The sequence below is a fragment of the Esox lucius genome, chromosome 11 (genome assembly GCF_011004845.1).
Source record: "Esox lucius isolate fEsoLuc1 chromosome 11, fEsoLuc1.pri, whole genome shotgun sequence".
In the NCBI taxonomy this organism is placed as follows: Eukaryota; Metazoa; Chordata; class Actinopteri; order Esociformes; family Esocidae; genus Esox; species Esox lucius.
This window is the reverse complement of record NC_047579.1, coordinates 54,948,100-54,963,356: the sequence shown is the minus strand read 5'-3', so window position 1 is coordinate 54,963,356 and position 15,257 is coordinate 54,948,100. Positions and strand designations below refer to the sequence as shown.

Here is a 15,257-nt window from a genome sequence, read left to right as displayed (position 1 = left end):
GTTGGGAGTGCATACAGGCATTCAGGGGCCATATACTCTACTGAATCACATTATGAGTTGCCGTGATGAAATTCATGCAAGTTGGTACAGTCTGTGAATTCAATCGTTTACTTAGATTTTTGGTATGAGTTTGACCTTCAATATATTTCATCCATTACACTAATTATATTCAATCAAATTTATTCAATCAAATGTATTTATAAAGCCCTTTTTACAACAGCAGTTGTATTCATCAAGACCTGATGTGTTATTAATGTGTTCCCTTAATCTTTTGAGCAATGTAGTTGCATTACTTAGTTACTTGCTGTAGAAAGTAAGAAATTAAGTTACTTAGCTGTTACTTTAAGATAGCTCATTTGATTCTATATTCTCGTGTTGGTCACTGATGCCCAGAAGGCAGACATTTAACAGGTTATCGTATAATTATGTAGTCAGGTGTTGCATAGTCAGTGTCTCACCAGAATATAAAATTATCAATCATTATCCAGCAAGAGTGACCAATCCTATTATCTCAAGTTATCATATACCAAGATGAATAGCAATATTTGCATTTAGTTCTTTAATCAAGAATCTCTTAAATCAAGAAATTATTTTACATTGCAAGGACCTCCACATTTTCAGGCCAGACTTATTCAAAAGCCTACAGTATTTGTGATGGGAAGTTTGACTCACTTTATTGATCAGGATCTTAAAAACAACTAATTTTGTTAATTTGAGTCAGTTTGAGTCATTTTGAGTCCTTGAATCTTGTCTCAAAATAAACCATAGTACTCTAACCAAGAGTAAATGGTAGACCATATCATGCTTTACAGCTAACACCAAAACAATGTTCATTATGTGTGTGATTACAAGATTTTAAAAAGTATTATTGTTCAAAAAACCCACAACTGCAACTTATTGTCCAGAGTCTAAATCAAGAGGCTAGTTCAAGGATCAATTTAGATCTAAAGAAATCATTAGAAAATAGTAATAAAATGTCATTTTAAATGTAATGATATTTATCCTATAATTACAACTTTGAAAATGTACGAATACTAAGTTTTTAAGCTTATAGATGATAATAGACCAAATACCTTTTTTGGACTGATAATGACAGTCTCTGACATCCAAAATATTAAAATACTGAAGCTATCTTCTCCGTAGTCATTGTTGTTCATTCCACTGATTGTGGGATGAAAAGGACCATGAGAAAAAGTGTAAAGATCTGATCAATTTAATCGAGTCTTGACAGTTACAGTAGGCCATTACCAATGTACATACTGTAACATTATCACTTGACAGTTGAATATAAGCCTACAGTCTTAATATTTATTGTACAAACCCGATTCCAAAAAAGTTGGGACACTCTACAATAAAAACATAATGCAATGATTTGGAAGTTTCAAATTTCAATATTTTATTCAGAATACAACATGGATGACATATCAAATGTTTAAACTGAGAAAATGTATCACTTCAAGGGAAAAATAAGTTGATTTCAACTTCCATGGCATCAACACATCTCAAAAAAGTTGGGACAAGGCCATGTTTACCACTGTGTGGTATCCCCTCTTCTTTTTATAACAAACTGCAAACGTCTGGGGACTGAGGAGACAAGTTGCTCAAGTTTATGAATAGGAATGTTTTCCCATTCTTGTCCAATACAGGCTTCTAGTTGCTCAACTGTCTTAGGTCTTCTTTGTCGCACCTTCCTCTTTATGATGTGCCAAATGTTTTCTATGGGTGAAAGATCTGGACTGCAGGCTGGCCATTTCAGTACCCGGATCCTTCTTCTATGCAGCCATGACATTATAATTGATGCAGTATGTGGTCTGGCATTGTCATGTTGGAAAATGCAAGGTCTTCCCTGAAAGAGACGACGTCTGGATGGGAGCATATGTTGTTCTAGAACTTGGATATGACTGTCAGCATTGATGGTGCCTTTCCAGATGTGTAGGCTGCCACACGCACTCATGCAACCCTATACCATCAGAGATGTAGGCTTCTGAACTGAGCGCTGATAACAACTTGGGTTGTCCTTGTCCTCTTTAGTCCGGATGACATGGCGTCCCAGTTTTCCACTTCAAATGTTTATTCGTCTGACCACTGAACACTTTTCCACTTTGCCACAGTCCATTTTAAATGATCCTTGGCCCAGAGAAAACGCCAGCGCTTCTGGATCCTGTTTAGATATGGCTTCTATTTTGACCTAGAGTTTTAGCCGGCAACGGCGAATGACACGGTGGATTGTGTTCACCGACAATGTTTTCTGGAAGTATTCCTGAGCCCATGTTGTGATTTCCATTACAGTATCATTACTGTATGTGATGCAGTGCCATCGGAGGGCCCAAAGATCACGGCATCCAGTATGGTTTTCCGGCCTTGACCCTTACGCACAGAGATTGTTCCAGATTCTCTGAATCTTTGGATGATATTATGCACTGTAGCTGATGATAACTTCAAACTCTTTGCAATTTCTCTGAGAAACTCCTTTCTTATATTGCTCCACTATTTTTCTCCGCAGCATTGGGGGACTTGGTGATCCTCTGCCCATCTTGACTTCTGAGAGACACTGCCACTCTGAGAGGCTCTTTTTATACCCAATCATGTTGCCAATTGACATAATAAGCTGCAAATTGGTCCTCCAGCTGTTCCTTATCTGTACATTTAACTTTTCCGGCCTCTTATTGCTACCCGTCCCAACTTTTTTGGAATGTGTAGCTCTCGTGAAATCCAAAATGAGCCAATATTTGGCATGACATTACAAAATGTCTCACTTTCAACATTCGATATGTTATCTATATTCTATTGTGAATTAAATATAAGTTTATGAGGTTTGTAAATTATTCCATTCCTTTTTTACTCATAATTTGTACAGTGTCCCAACTTTTTTGGAATCGGTTTTATAGATAACATTTCTTACTTTGGAACATTAAGGATGATAATATGAGATACCTGGAGATCAGAAAGATTGAAAGACTTATTTCCTTGTTAGTTGTTTTCCTTCCATCATTCTCAGGTGATCCAAAGTGCCTAAAGATCATCATTTATTTTCTTCATAGTTCCTTCTGGTGAACAAGAATCGAAAATCCGAGGATCATTGTTCATTTCGTTCATTGTTCCTTCTGGTGAAAGAGATTCAAAAGATCTGTAGTTCATCGTTCCTTCTGGTGAACAAGATTCAGAGATCCGATTGAGCCATGGATCATTGTTCATCGTTCCTTCCGGTGAACGAGATTCGGAGATCCGATTGAGCCATGGATCATTGTTCATCGTTCCTTCCGGGGAACGAGATTCGGAGATCCGATTGAGCCATGGATCATTGTTCATCGTTCCTTCCGGTGAACGAGATTCGGAGATCCGATTGAGCCATGGATCATTGTTCATCGTTCCTTCCGGGGAACGAGATTCGGAGATCCGATTGAGCCATGGATCATTGTTCATCGTTCCTTCCGGGGAACGAGATTCGGAGATCCGATTGAGCCATGGATCATTGTTCATCGTTCCTTCCGGGGAACGAGATTCGGAGATCCGATTGAGCCATGGATCATTGTTCATTGTTCCTTCCAGGGAACGAGATTCAAAGAGAACAAATCGTTCGCGAACAACTCATGCTTGTACTCATTATCTTTGGAGAGGGATTGTGTAATACATCCAACCGCACTATATTTGCCATCTCCCCACTGTAATGGACAAGAGATACTTTTTGTGTAAAAAAGCTTCTGTGGAAACCTCACCACTGTCACTGACGAGCCTTCAATCCCATGAACAAAAGCATTAATTCAACATTCAAACCCATTGGGGGGGGCTATCTGGATGCCCATCTAGCCCCCGTTGGGTATATTATTATACAATCCCGTTTTTCCACAAAAAGTGCAGAAGCAAATTAACAACAATAACATCAAAATAGGATTTTTTTATATTAGATAATTTGTACATTAACTTAAGCTCTAACCATTTCTCAGTGTGCTTCCCCTTATAATATTCTTTAACTTATGTAAAGTATTATTAAAATAGAAATGTTTCCTCATAATTTCCCCCACATAGTTTTTACCTATGAAAATGTAATCTACACAATACAAACTGAAACTATAGACACTCTGCAGACCTTTATTTTAAAGGCAACATGAAAATCAGAAGTCTTATTGTTGCAGCAAAATGACTTGTGACTTGAAAACAATGAATTGGCCCCACCTCTGCTAGATAGATCCATTGCAGTGAACAATGAAGAACAAAAATAACAGCTGTACACTTGTACACTGATAAACAAACCTTCTCAAAAAGAAAACTGCAATATTGAAATAATATCTCTTTAGAAATTATTCAGAAAATGTGCATTTAGAAACAGAACATTATTTAATTGTTTTTAATTGTTCATTTATAATAAACTATAGTTGACAAAATATTTTTTTTCTCTACTTATGTATTGGAACAACCATTATTAAACCAATATCAAAACCTCCCATATACAAATACAATGTAGGCTACATAACATTTATTCACTGAATGAAATTGTACTCTTGTGAATCCAAAACAAGCCCCACTGTCCTATTACCTTTATTTAAGTGCCCTGCTTATTCATTTGTTAATACAGCTCTGAAGTGGCAGCAACGTGTTCATTCGGATTAAATAAACGCTTGCCTGGAAATAATGGATGCTGATTTGGGATTAGCTTTGGTTGTCCAACAGAGGATGATTTGGGATCAAACTTTGGTTGTCCAACAGGCAAGAGATTCCTGCTGTGTGTGTGTGGTGTGTGTGTGTGTGTGTGTTACCTCTCGTGGAAGTAGAAGACATATGTAGAGCCAATGACAGCCATGATCCAGATGATCCAACGCATGTGACACGACCACGGACCCAGCTCCCTCAGAATCAGCCTACACACACACACACACACACTGTTAATCATGGACCCAGCTCCCTCAGAATCAGCCTAAACACAATCACACACACACACACACACATGCACACACACAGTTAACCCCAGACCCAGCTCCCTCAGAATAAGTCTGCACACACACACACTCACGCACGCACAATTAACCACGCACCCAGCTCCCTCAGAATAAGCCTACACACCCGTAGGGTTAACTTCTGTCTTAGCCAGAGAGGTAAAAGCAGTAACATACATAGCAGATTAGGATTAGGAGAAGTAACATACATAGCAGATTAGGAGAAGTAATGTACATAGCAGATTAGGAGAAGTAATGTACATAGCAGATTAGGAGAAGTAATGTACATAGCAGATTAGGATTAAAAGTAACAAAAATAGCAGATTAGGATTAGGAGAAGTAACATATATAGCAGATTGGGAGAAGTATCATATATAGCAGATTATGAGAAGTGACATATTTTATTTACATTACATACATTTATATCAACAGGGAAGTCAGTTGTGACCGAAGTCTCATTTACAACTGAGCCCAGCATAGAACACAAGCAAACACATATACAGTAGATACAAAAAGTTGCACCAAAATATATAGAACAGACATAAAAATGACATAAAAATGACATAAAAATAATTAAGAGAAACAGTTACAACTGTTGTCACCTGGGCCACTGATAAACTGATGAAGTCCCCTAAAGGTACCAGCTGAACACATTTTAGGGAACACTGCATTCTGTTCCACATATAAGGTGCAGCAAAGCTAAAAGCTGTTTTGCCAATCTCTGTGTAAACAGCGAGGACTGCAAGTCCCGGTTTGATAACTTGTCATACTGACGTTAATTAAGGATGTTAATTAGGTAATTTTACCAATAATGCTTTAAAAACAAACAAAAGGTAGTGCTGCTCTCTTCTTGCATCTAAGGAGGCCCAACCTCGTGATACGACTCACAGTGGTGAGTTGTAGGGCCAAAACCAGAAATAAATCTGAGGGCAGGGTGACCACATCCAACTGTTTTAGTGTAGATTTAGCAGTATGCATATATAAAACATCACCATAGTCTAAAATGAACATAAAGGTAGCTTGACATTTATTTTTGGGATGGGGGTCTGGGATGAGGGTTTGGGATGAGGGGCTGGGATCAGGTCTGGTATGAGGTGCTGGGATGGGGGTCTGGGGGTCAGGGATGAGGGGTTGGGATGAGGGGCTGGGATTGTGGTCGGGATGGGAACACACATTACACAATCTCTCTTTCACCCTCCTTCTCTCTCTCCCTCACGCACACAAAAACACACCTACCAGGGGCTGTAGGAGGCGGCGATGAAGAAATATATGGCCATCCTGTCACACATGTGGAAACACTGCTCCACCTGACTGTGAAGACACGAAGACACTATTAATGATACTGTGGGTACCAGAGAGTATTCCCTATTTGCTATAATCACATACAACTTGAGAGAAAAAGATCCTAGTATATGGCATGTAATAACTTTTCAATTTACATAGGCAATTTTTGCAACACTATTTTAAAAACAAGTTATGCCTCATAAATCAAATAAAACTTTATGGCTTCACCCTTTCCTGCAGCTGGCTCAATGAGAGTGAGAGACAAACAGAGACAGACAGACCTAACCAATTTAACATTTTGGAGTCTCAGGAAAGGTAGAGGTTTCAGCACCAGCATGTGTTTCATTCTTAATGACCTCCTGTCTCTTAAGGCCTCCAGGCTTCCTCTTAATGAATGGTTTTGTGTGTGTGTGTGTGTGTGTGTGTGTGTGTGTGTGTGTGTGTGGGGCTGTCTTTCTTTATCTATTTGGTTCTGCATGTTTTTTGCATGTGTGCGTTTGTGTCTAACCGGAGGTGTGTGATCTTCCAGGTCACTGTGTGAAACAGAGTGGAGGAGACGAACAGACCACTAAGCCCCACCCCATAAAGCCAGGCAGCCATAGCCTGCCATTGGTCCACAGACAGGAAATAGAGCACGGACCCGCCCACCAGACTGGGGATGATCCAGAGCTGCAGGTAATCGTCAGAAAACAGGGGATTATGGGTAAAACCAGGTACAGCATATGTGCTTTTAGAAATGACAAAATCCCAGAATCAGTGAAGATAATGTCTGTTTCTGTCTGTGTGTGCATTGCTGTGTGTGTTGATGGGTCGGTGTGTGTTGATATGTGTGTGTATGTAAAACATACTCCGTGTGTGGCACAGTTTGCAGCATGTTCATAGTCTGTTGGCTGATATCTGCTGCTGGCTGGAACTCTCCCATTCATGAACCTGGAAACACACACACACTCTTGGGTTCCAGAACAGCCTGACAGTCAGGACAAACATTTACCATACATCTGTGTGTTTGTGTGTGTGTTTGAGGGCATGTTTTCATAACCTGGTGGAAGGATAGGTAAAGAAGAAAAACATGTTTTAGTAATGTTTGGGTCCACACATGGATAAATGTGTTTGTGTGTATTATTTTGTTTCCAATTTTCTAACTTAGCAGACCACAACATTATACAATGCCAGAGCATTATACAGCAGTGAGTTCATACAGTATAAAAAGTCCACACACCGCTGTTAAAATTTTTTGTTTAAAAGAATGAGACAGATAAATCATGTCAGAACATTTCCCACTTTTAATGTGACCTATAATGTGAACAATTCAATTGAAAAACAAACTGAAATCTGAAAAATAAAAGGAGGAAAAAATTAAAAGTTAAAATCTAATCTGTATTCAGAATTAACTAATCACATTCAAACTCATGTTAAATAGAAGTCATTACACACCTGCCATCATTTAAAGTGACTCTGATTAATCACAAATAAAGTTCAGCTCTTCTAGTAGGATTTTCCTGAAATTTTTTCAGAGCAAAAGCCATGATCCGCAGAGAGCTTCCAAAGCATCGGAGGAATCTCATTGTTGAAAGATATCAGTCAGGAGAAGGGTACAAAATAATTTCTAAAGCATTAGATATACCATGGAACACAGTAAAGACAGTCATCATCAAGTGGAGAAAATATGGAACAACAGAGACATTACCAAGAACTGGCCAACCCTCCAAAATTGATGAAAAGACAAGAACAAACTGCTCAGGGAGGCTTCCAAGAGGCCTACAGCAAAATTTAAGGAAATGCAGGAATTTCTGGCAATTACCAGCTGTGTGCTACATGTAAAAACAATCTCCCGTATTCTTCATATGAATGGTCTATGGGGTAGGGTGGCAAGATGGAAAGCCTTTTCTTACAAAGAAAAACATCCAATCCCGGCTGAAGTTTGCAAAAATGAACATCAAGTCCCCCAAAAGCACATGGGAAAATATGTTATGGTCGGATGAAACCAAGGTTATACTTTTTGGCCATAATTCCAAAAGGCGCAAAAACAACAATGCACATCACCCAAAGAAAACTATACCCACAGTGAAGCATGGTGATGGCAGCATCATGGTTTGGGGATGTTTTTCTTCAGCTGGAACTGGGGCCTTAGTCAGGGTGGAGGGAATTATGAACAGTTCCAAATACCAGGCAATTTTGCCACAAAACCTTCAGGCGTCTGTTAGAAAGCTGAAGATGAAGAGGAAGTTCACCTTTGAGCACTACAATGACCCAAAGCACACATCCAAATCCACAAAAGCATGGCTTCACCAGAAGAAGATTAATGTTTTGGAATGGCCCAGCCAGAGCCCAGACCTGAATCCAATTGAACATCTGTGGGGTGATCTGAAGAGGGCTGTGCACAGGAGATGTCCTCACAATCTGACAGATTTGGAGCGCTTTTGCAAAGAAGAGTGGGCAAATATTGGCACATTAATATGTGCCATGCTAATAGACTCCTACCAAAAAAGACTGAGTGCTGTAATAAAATCAAAAGGTCCTTCAACAAAGTATTTGTTTAAAAGGGTGGTCACGCTTATGCAACCAGGTTATTGCACATTTTTTATTATACATTTTTACACCTCAATGATTTTGTTTGTTTATCAATTGAATTGTTCACATTATAGGTCACATTAAAGGGGGAAAAGTTCTGACATGATTTATCTTTGTCTAATTCTTTTAAATCATAAGAACCTGGTATTTTAACAGGGGTGTGTAGACTTTTTATATCAATGTACATGTTCATACTGCGATGAGTGCGAGAGAGAGACAGACGTTTTGAGGGGATTTACAGGAGACCACCATAATCCACATGATATGTTAATTCCTCTGCTCTGCACATTGCTAAGCAATTCTCTAAACGGGTATAGCCTTGTCACTATAGAAAGCATAGGTCCACTTGTATATGTTTCCTGATGTCCACGAACTAAAGAAAGGTGTGTGTGCCAGCACTTGTGTTTGTTTGTGTGTGTATGTGTTTAATCAGCAGTAAATCCCTCAATCCCAGATTACATAGAAGCACATCTGGACATGTTTCGAAACCACATATCGTAAGTCAACACACACACAACGTTTCTCTATCCTTGTGGGGATGAAAAAAACTTTTCTCCTAACCCTAATCCTTCCCTAAAATTAACATTGCCATCATTGTAACACCAATAATATAACCTTTATGACACTTAAACCTAACCATAACTCACGTTGCCCAAAACTCAAATGAATCCCATCACACTGGATGACCAGGACGCAACCAGGATGTTGCAATGACGCAGCTGAATGGCGATGCAGACTCAGGATTTACCCTGGATTTATCAGCTTCATCATTTTCAGTGTGAGTAGAATTATCAGCTTCATCTTTTTCAGTGTTAGTAGAATTATCAGCTTAATCTTTTTCAGTGTTAGTGCTGTCATATCTAACTAGACTACTCAAATCAGGAGGTTTTGTAACTGTATCAAGTCAGCCATCCTCTTAACACACTGACAACTGGCACCCAGAAAGCTTGGTTTCCATTGTCCCACAAAAGACTTGTCTAATAGTTAAGTGTCATGACAGAGCCAAGTGACTTATGCCTTTTTTCCACTGGTGTCAAACTCTGGTGTTTTGCCCCAATGTCCAGACTATGTTCTATTTCCAATTGACATGGACCGGTGCCAGTTGGCCGATAGGCCATGGCCGAGTAGCCCGTCTCTCACTTGGTGCCAAGCCCTGGACTTAGGGCAAGGTTTTAGGACTTAGTGTGGGGTTTGCGTGTTGACGTGTTACAGGCTGTGAAAATGCCACATGTTGTGCTATTTGAATAGTAATGTGTATCATTTGCTTAGTCGTAAGCTTCTCGTGATGGATTTCATCCGATCTAACAAACAGATCCCTGATAAAATAAAGAAAATAAAGCAACAGCACTGGGAAGCAAAGACTGGAACGACCGAAGATGATACAATGTCATTGACTCAATAAAAGGTGTTACGATGTCATCGACTCAATAAAAGGTGTTACGATGTCATCGACTCAATATAAGGTGTTACGATGTCATTGACTCAATATAAGGTGTTACGATGTCATTGACACAATATAAGGTGTTACGATGTCATTGACACAATAAAAGGTGGTACGATGTCATCGACACAATAAAAGGTGGTACGATGTCATTGACTCAATAGAAATGCAATGGAATTATAACAGTTAGATTGTTACAATTATCTAGCTCAGCTGTCTCCAGGGGGACTGCATGAACTTCAACACCCCGGTATCTCAATCCTCGCATTCCAATGCTAGGATGAACCCGTCAGTCCTTTTGTGAGATAATCATTGCATCAATGTCTTACTTGGCTCTCTCCAGGGGCATATTTAGGCCATGTCTGTTCATGCATTTTATATTCATCCTCAATGAATTACAGTTACCATAACTGTTTACTGAACCACCCTGGTATCTCAATCCTCGCACTCCAGCACTTGGGTAAACTCGTCAGTCCTTTTGTGAGAAAATACCCTACATCGATGTCTAAACAGCAGCACAAGAACTTGCATTATCCGTCCAGAAGATTGTTACATTTACACAGAGGTTTTTCCTCTGATAGCACCAGAACTTACATTATGATTGGTAAAAGATAGCAAAATATACATTTAATGACAAAAATAAAGAAGAGAAATATAAATTACAGCATAATAATAAAACATAGAATAAGAACATAGAAATAGAATAAAACAAACATGATAGAAACATAGGAAGCTATAAAAGCTTTAAGAATAAACAGTGAGGTTAAGTTTAACAGCTCAGTCATAGGCACATGAGAAGAAAAGTGTTTTTAACCTGGATTTAAAAATGTATATGTTTGGTGCACATCTAAGATCTTCTGGTAGTTTATTCCAGTTGTGTACAGCTTAACTGCTAAACGCAGCTTCTGGGCTCTAATAGCTGACCTGTGTTCATGGATCTAAGATCCCTGCTTGGTTTATATTCCTCAAATATATCTGAAATGTATTTGGGTCCTAAACCATTCAGAAATTTACAAACTGAAAGCACCACTTTAAAATCTATTCTGTAACTGACTGGAAGCCAATGAAAGGATTTTAGAAACTGAGTGATGTGCTCCATTCTCTTGGTCCTGGTTAACATTCTAGCAGCTGCATTCTGAAAGAGCTGCAGCTGTTTTACAGTCTTTTTCAGGAGTCCAGTTAAGAGGCCATTGCAGTAGTCAACCCTACTAGAGATAAAAGCATGGATGAGCTTCTATTGGTCTTTTTAGGACACCAGCCCTTTGATTCTGGCAATATTTTTTAGATAATAGAATGCTGTTTTGGTGACCGATTTGATATGACTGTTAAATGTGAGGTCAGAACACCAAGATTATGCACTTGATCCCTGGTTTTAAGGACCCAAGAATCCAGCTCTTTACTAATAGTTGTTTTATTTTTGTTGCCAAACACAAAAATGTCATGGTTTATCCAGGTATTTATGTGCTCTATACAGTGACACAGAGAGTCTATTGAGCTGTTGTCATACGGTTCGAGAGCCATATATATTTGAGTATCATTGGCATAGCTGTGGTAGTTAATGTTTTGAAGGTGGTATGATGCCACTGACTCAATAGAAGGTGGTACGATGCCATTGGTTCAATAGAGGTACGGAGCGGTGAAACTCTGTATTGTAAACAAACTGACCATGGCATTATTGTTATTGTTATTTTACCACCAGATAAATATCGCCTTTTATTTTTCTTAACAAGAAAGCAAAACTGTGTTGATAGTTTACCCCTCCTTCCACACCTGAGCCCTTCCTTAAGTCCTTGGTACCAAACATATAGTGGAAACAGGAAAGTCTACAGCAGTGGTTCCCAACTACGGTCCTCAAGTACCCCCAACAGTACACATTTTCATTGTAGCCCCAGCCAAGCACAGCTGATTCAACTTGTCAACTAATTATCAGGCTCTCATTGAGTTGAATTGGGTGTGCTTGTTCAGGGCTACAACAAAAATGTGTCCTGTTGGGGGTACTCGAGGACCGGAGTTTTGAACCACTGGTCTACAGCCAACATTAGCATAAATCACCGGTGTAGCCCTGGTATTGTTTCTCAAACTAGACACTAATCTATTTATCCACTTACTCAGTTGTGCACTGGGGCCTCCCACTCCTCTTTCTATTCTGGTTAGAGACAGTTTGCGGTGTTCTGTTCGGTCTTAAGAAGGCCAGTTTTATTGCTTCTTTAATCAGCACAAAATGTTTCAGCTGTGCTAACATACTTGACAAGTAAGGTTACATTAGATACCTCATTTAGCTAGTTGGCTAGATAGTCATGGAAAGCAAAGTGAATGTTACTAGACTGATGATGATGGAGAAACAATTATTTGACATAGAAAATCATTTGAAGTTCTTGTTTATTTTATTTGTATGAGCGCAGCTACGTTTTAGGACGTTTTTTCCAGTCTTTGGTCGAGGCAATAAGCTAACATTTGTAAGCTAAGTTATGAACATACACCCCTTGATTCCACTCTGCAAAAGATAAAGAAAAACTATCATGCATTGTGGGTTATTTGACCAAACCTAAAACAAAAGTGACTATTTCGTGGAAGAAGCAATTTAGCCTTTTAGCTAGATTTAGCCTTGTGCCAACTGGTCAAAACGTGGATATAATTTTTCCTGCAAGCGCTAGATTTCATGTTTGCAAGCTAGCCATCAACGAGTCTCTGAATATGGCTATGCATCTAATGCAATAGATAGCCCAGATGAAGTTTTAATTGGTTTAGCTGTTTACTTTGTTTATTCTGTGTTCTGTAGTTATGGAAAGGACCCATCAACTACGACCCCATCTTAAACGAATGTCTTTGTTCATTGCTCCAGCATCGACAGTTGCAGGTTACACTGCTTCAAAACTGTCAGTATGCTCTTAGTTAATATTGATAGTGTCAGATCCTAATGGAGTTATAGAACCGATATTCAACTCATTGCCAATAGGTGGTGTAAATTTCCATTGGGCACCTTTAACCTTCTAAAATGATAAACTTGGATTAGCAAATACAATGTGCCATTTGATCATAGGAGTGATGGTTGCTGAAAACGGTCCTCTGTACGCCTATGTAGATTGCATTGAAAATAAGACGTTTCCAGGTACAATAGTCATTTATAATCATAATAATTAATAATAATGTTATTTGTATAGCACTTTTCTAGTACATTTACACAATTGCTTTACACACAATAAAAATTCAAATACATTAAAATAATAAAGAAAATATTAAAATAGATATATTCTTTTTTTTAAATAAAGGAAGTAAAAATAATGAACAAAATAGAAAATCACAATGATAAAATATTAGTGAAAGCCATCATATAAAAATTTGACATAGCATCTCTGACATTCTGTGGTAGGCTGTTCCAGAGTCTAGGGGCCTGTATAGCAAAGGCCCATTTCCCTTTAGTTTTCAACCTAGACTCCAGAACAGCCAGAAGTCATTTTTCAGGTAATCAGGTGCCAGACCATGTAGTGCCTTAAAAGTGATAAGTAGAATTTTCAAATCTACTCTGAAATTCTCTAGTAACCAATTTAGAGCTGCCAACACTTTAGTATTTTAAAAAGTCTGGCAGCTGAATTCTGTACAACTTGGAGTTTACCTAGGGACTTATTGTTGAGGCATGTAAACAAAGCATTACAGTATTCTAGGCGAGATTAAACAAAATAATGTATAATTTTCTCAGTGTCCTCAAAAGATAAAACCGATCTTATTCTGACAATGTTTCTAAATTGGTAAAAACTGAATTGAAGAAAACTCCCAGATTTCTGGCCACAGGCACAAGATGTTTTGCTAATGATCCTAGAGCCAACTGAATTTCATCTGAAATAGATGGAGGGCCAATAATTATTTTATGAGTGTTTAACTGAAGAAGATTACAGTTTGAAACATCTTCCAGGCAATTATGCTGAACACACAACTTGCTTGAGTAATTTGACTTAACCGACAAATACAACTGCGTATCATCTACATAACAATGAAAAGAAATGTCATGCTGATGAATTATACTAACTAATGGAAGCTCTGAGAAAACAGGATTGGCCCCAGGATGGAACCCTGCGGTACAGCACATATGACAGGCACAGAGGAAGACATAAATGTTAATGGACAACATTAACAATGTCTACACTGTAATTCTGATCAATTTGACGTTATTTGAATAATAATAATAAAAACAAGGACATTTCTAATTGACCCCAAACCTTTGAATGTTTATATATAATATCACCTACCCATTCACTTTTGAAAGTATATAGTATAGTTTCCAGTAGTTGTCTAATGTTTGTGTAGGGATATTTTCATAAAATGTTGTTATTTCACATTAACCTGATGAAGACTAGACAGAACGTCTCATGTGATCACTTGTATATTAATTGAGTGTTAATTGATAAAACATTTAACCAGGGCTCATATTATTTTCCCAAACAGTTTAATTGTTAAGATAGAGTGATGAACTGCACTCTTGCTCTGGCTCGATTATTGCTCTGATGGTCAGTGCAATGAATGGTTGTTGTTATCTCATTTTGAGGACTGAACGACCTGTAGCTTGTCTTTGACTCTCTTGGCAAAATCTTGGGAGAATGAGAGAAATCACGTCACCATCACAACACCAATATTTCCAACAGTGGTTTGGGGTGTGGATCCCAGAGGGTTGTTGGAAGATTAGAGAAGGATCTTCCAGAAATTAACATAATGGGAGGGGCTAATATCATTGTATAACCATACTGTATAAAAGTGTGTTTCTGAAGTATGGCAGTCGGTTGTTCTGCAGACTAACATGGGTTGGTTGCTCTGCAGATCAGCAAAGCTTTATTACATTAATAAAGTCTACTATTGAAGACTAAGTTGTTTGAAAATGTTGGTGGGAAAAAGGGGAATGATTTGTTTTTGGCTGAACATGAACTGGGCATACAGAGCATATCTGCAGGACTCCTATTGATTATTTTTTTGCCCACCCAGGTATAATTAGCCTGTCATAAGTCATGGTAAAATCTGTATAATTCAAGGACATTTGATTT

The 15,257-nt window shown here is 38.4% G+C and overlaps 1 protein-coding gene across 3 annotated transcripts in view; it reads right to left on the bottom strand.

Annotated features, from left to right (window-relative positions):
* The window catches only part of LOC105030519 (monocyte to macrophage differentiation factor 2), a 31,896-nt gene that overhangs the window by 15,485 nt on the left and 1,154 nt on the right, over window positions 1–15,257 (bottom strand). For all 3 annotated transcript variants that reach the window (XM_034295590.1, XM_010904415.3, XM_010904416.5), the window contains exons 2-5: window positions 7,064–7,145; window positions 6,724–6,884; window positions 6,168–6,242; window positions 4,755–4,856 (exon numbers count right to left, since the gene is read on the bottom strand). In XM_034295590.1, coding sequence (XP_034151481.1) covers window positions 4,755–4,856; window positions 6,168–6,242; window positions 6,724–6,884; window positions 7,064–7,145 — 420 coding nt within the window. The remainder of the gene's footprint in view (window positions 1–4,754; window positions 4,857–6,167; window positions 6,243–6,723; window positions 6,885–7,063; window positions 7,146–15,257) is intronic.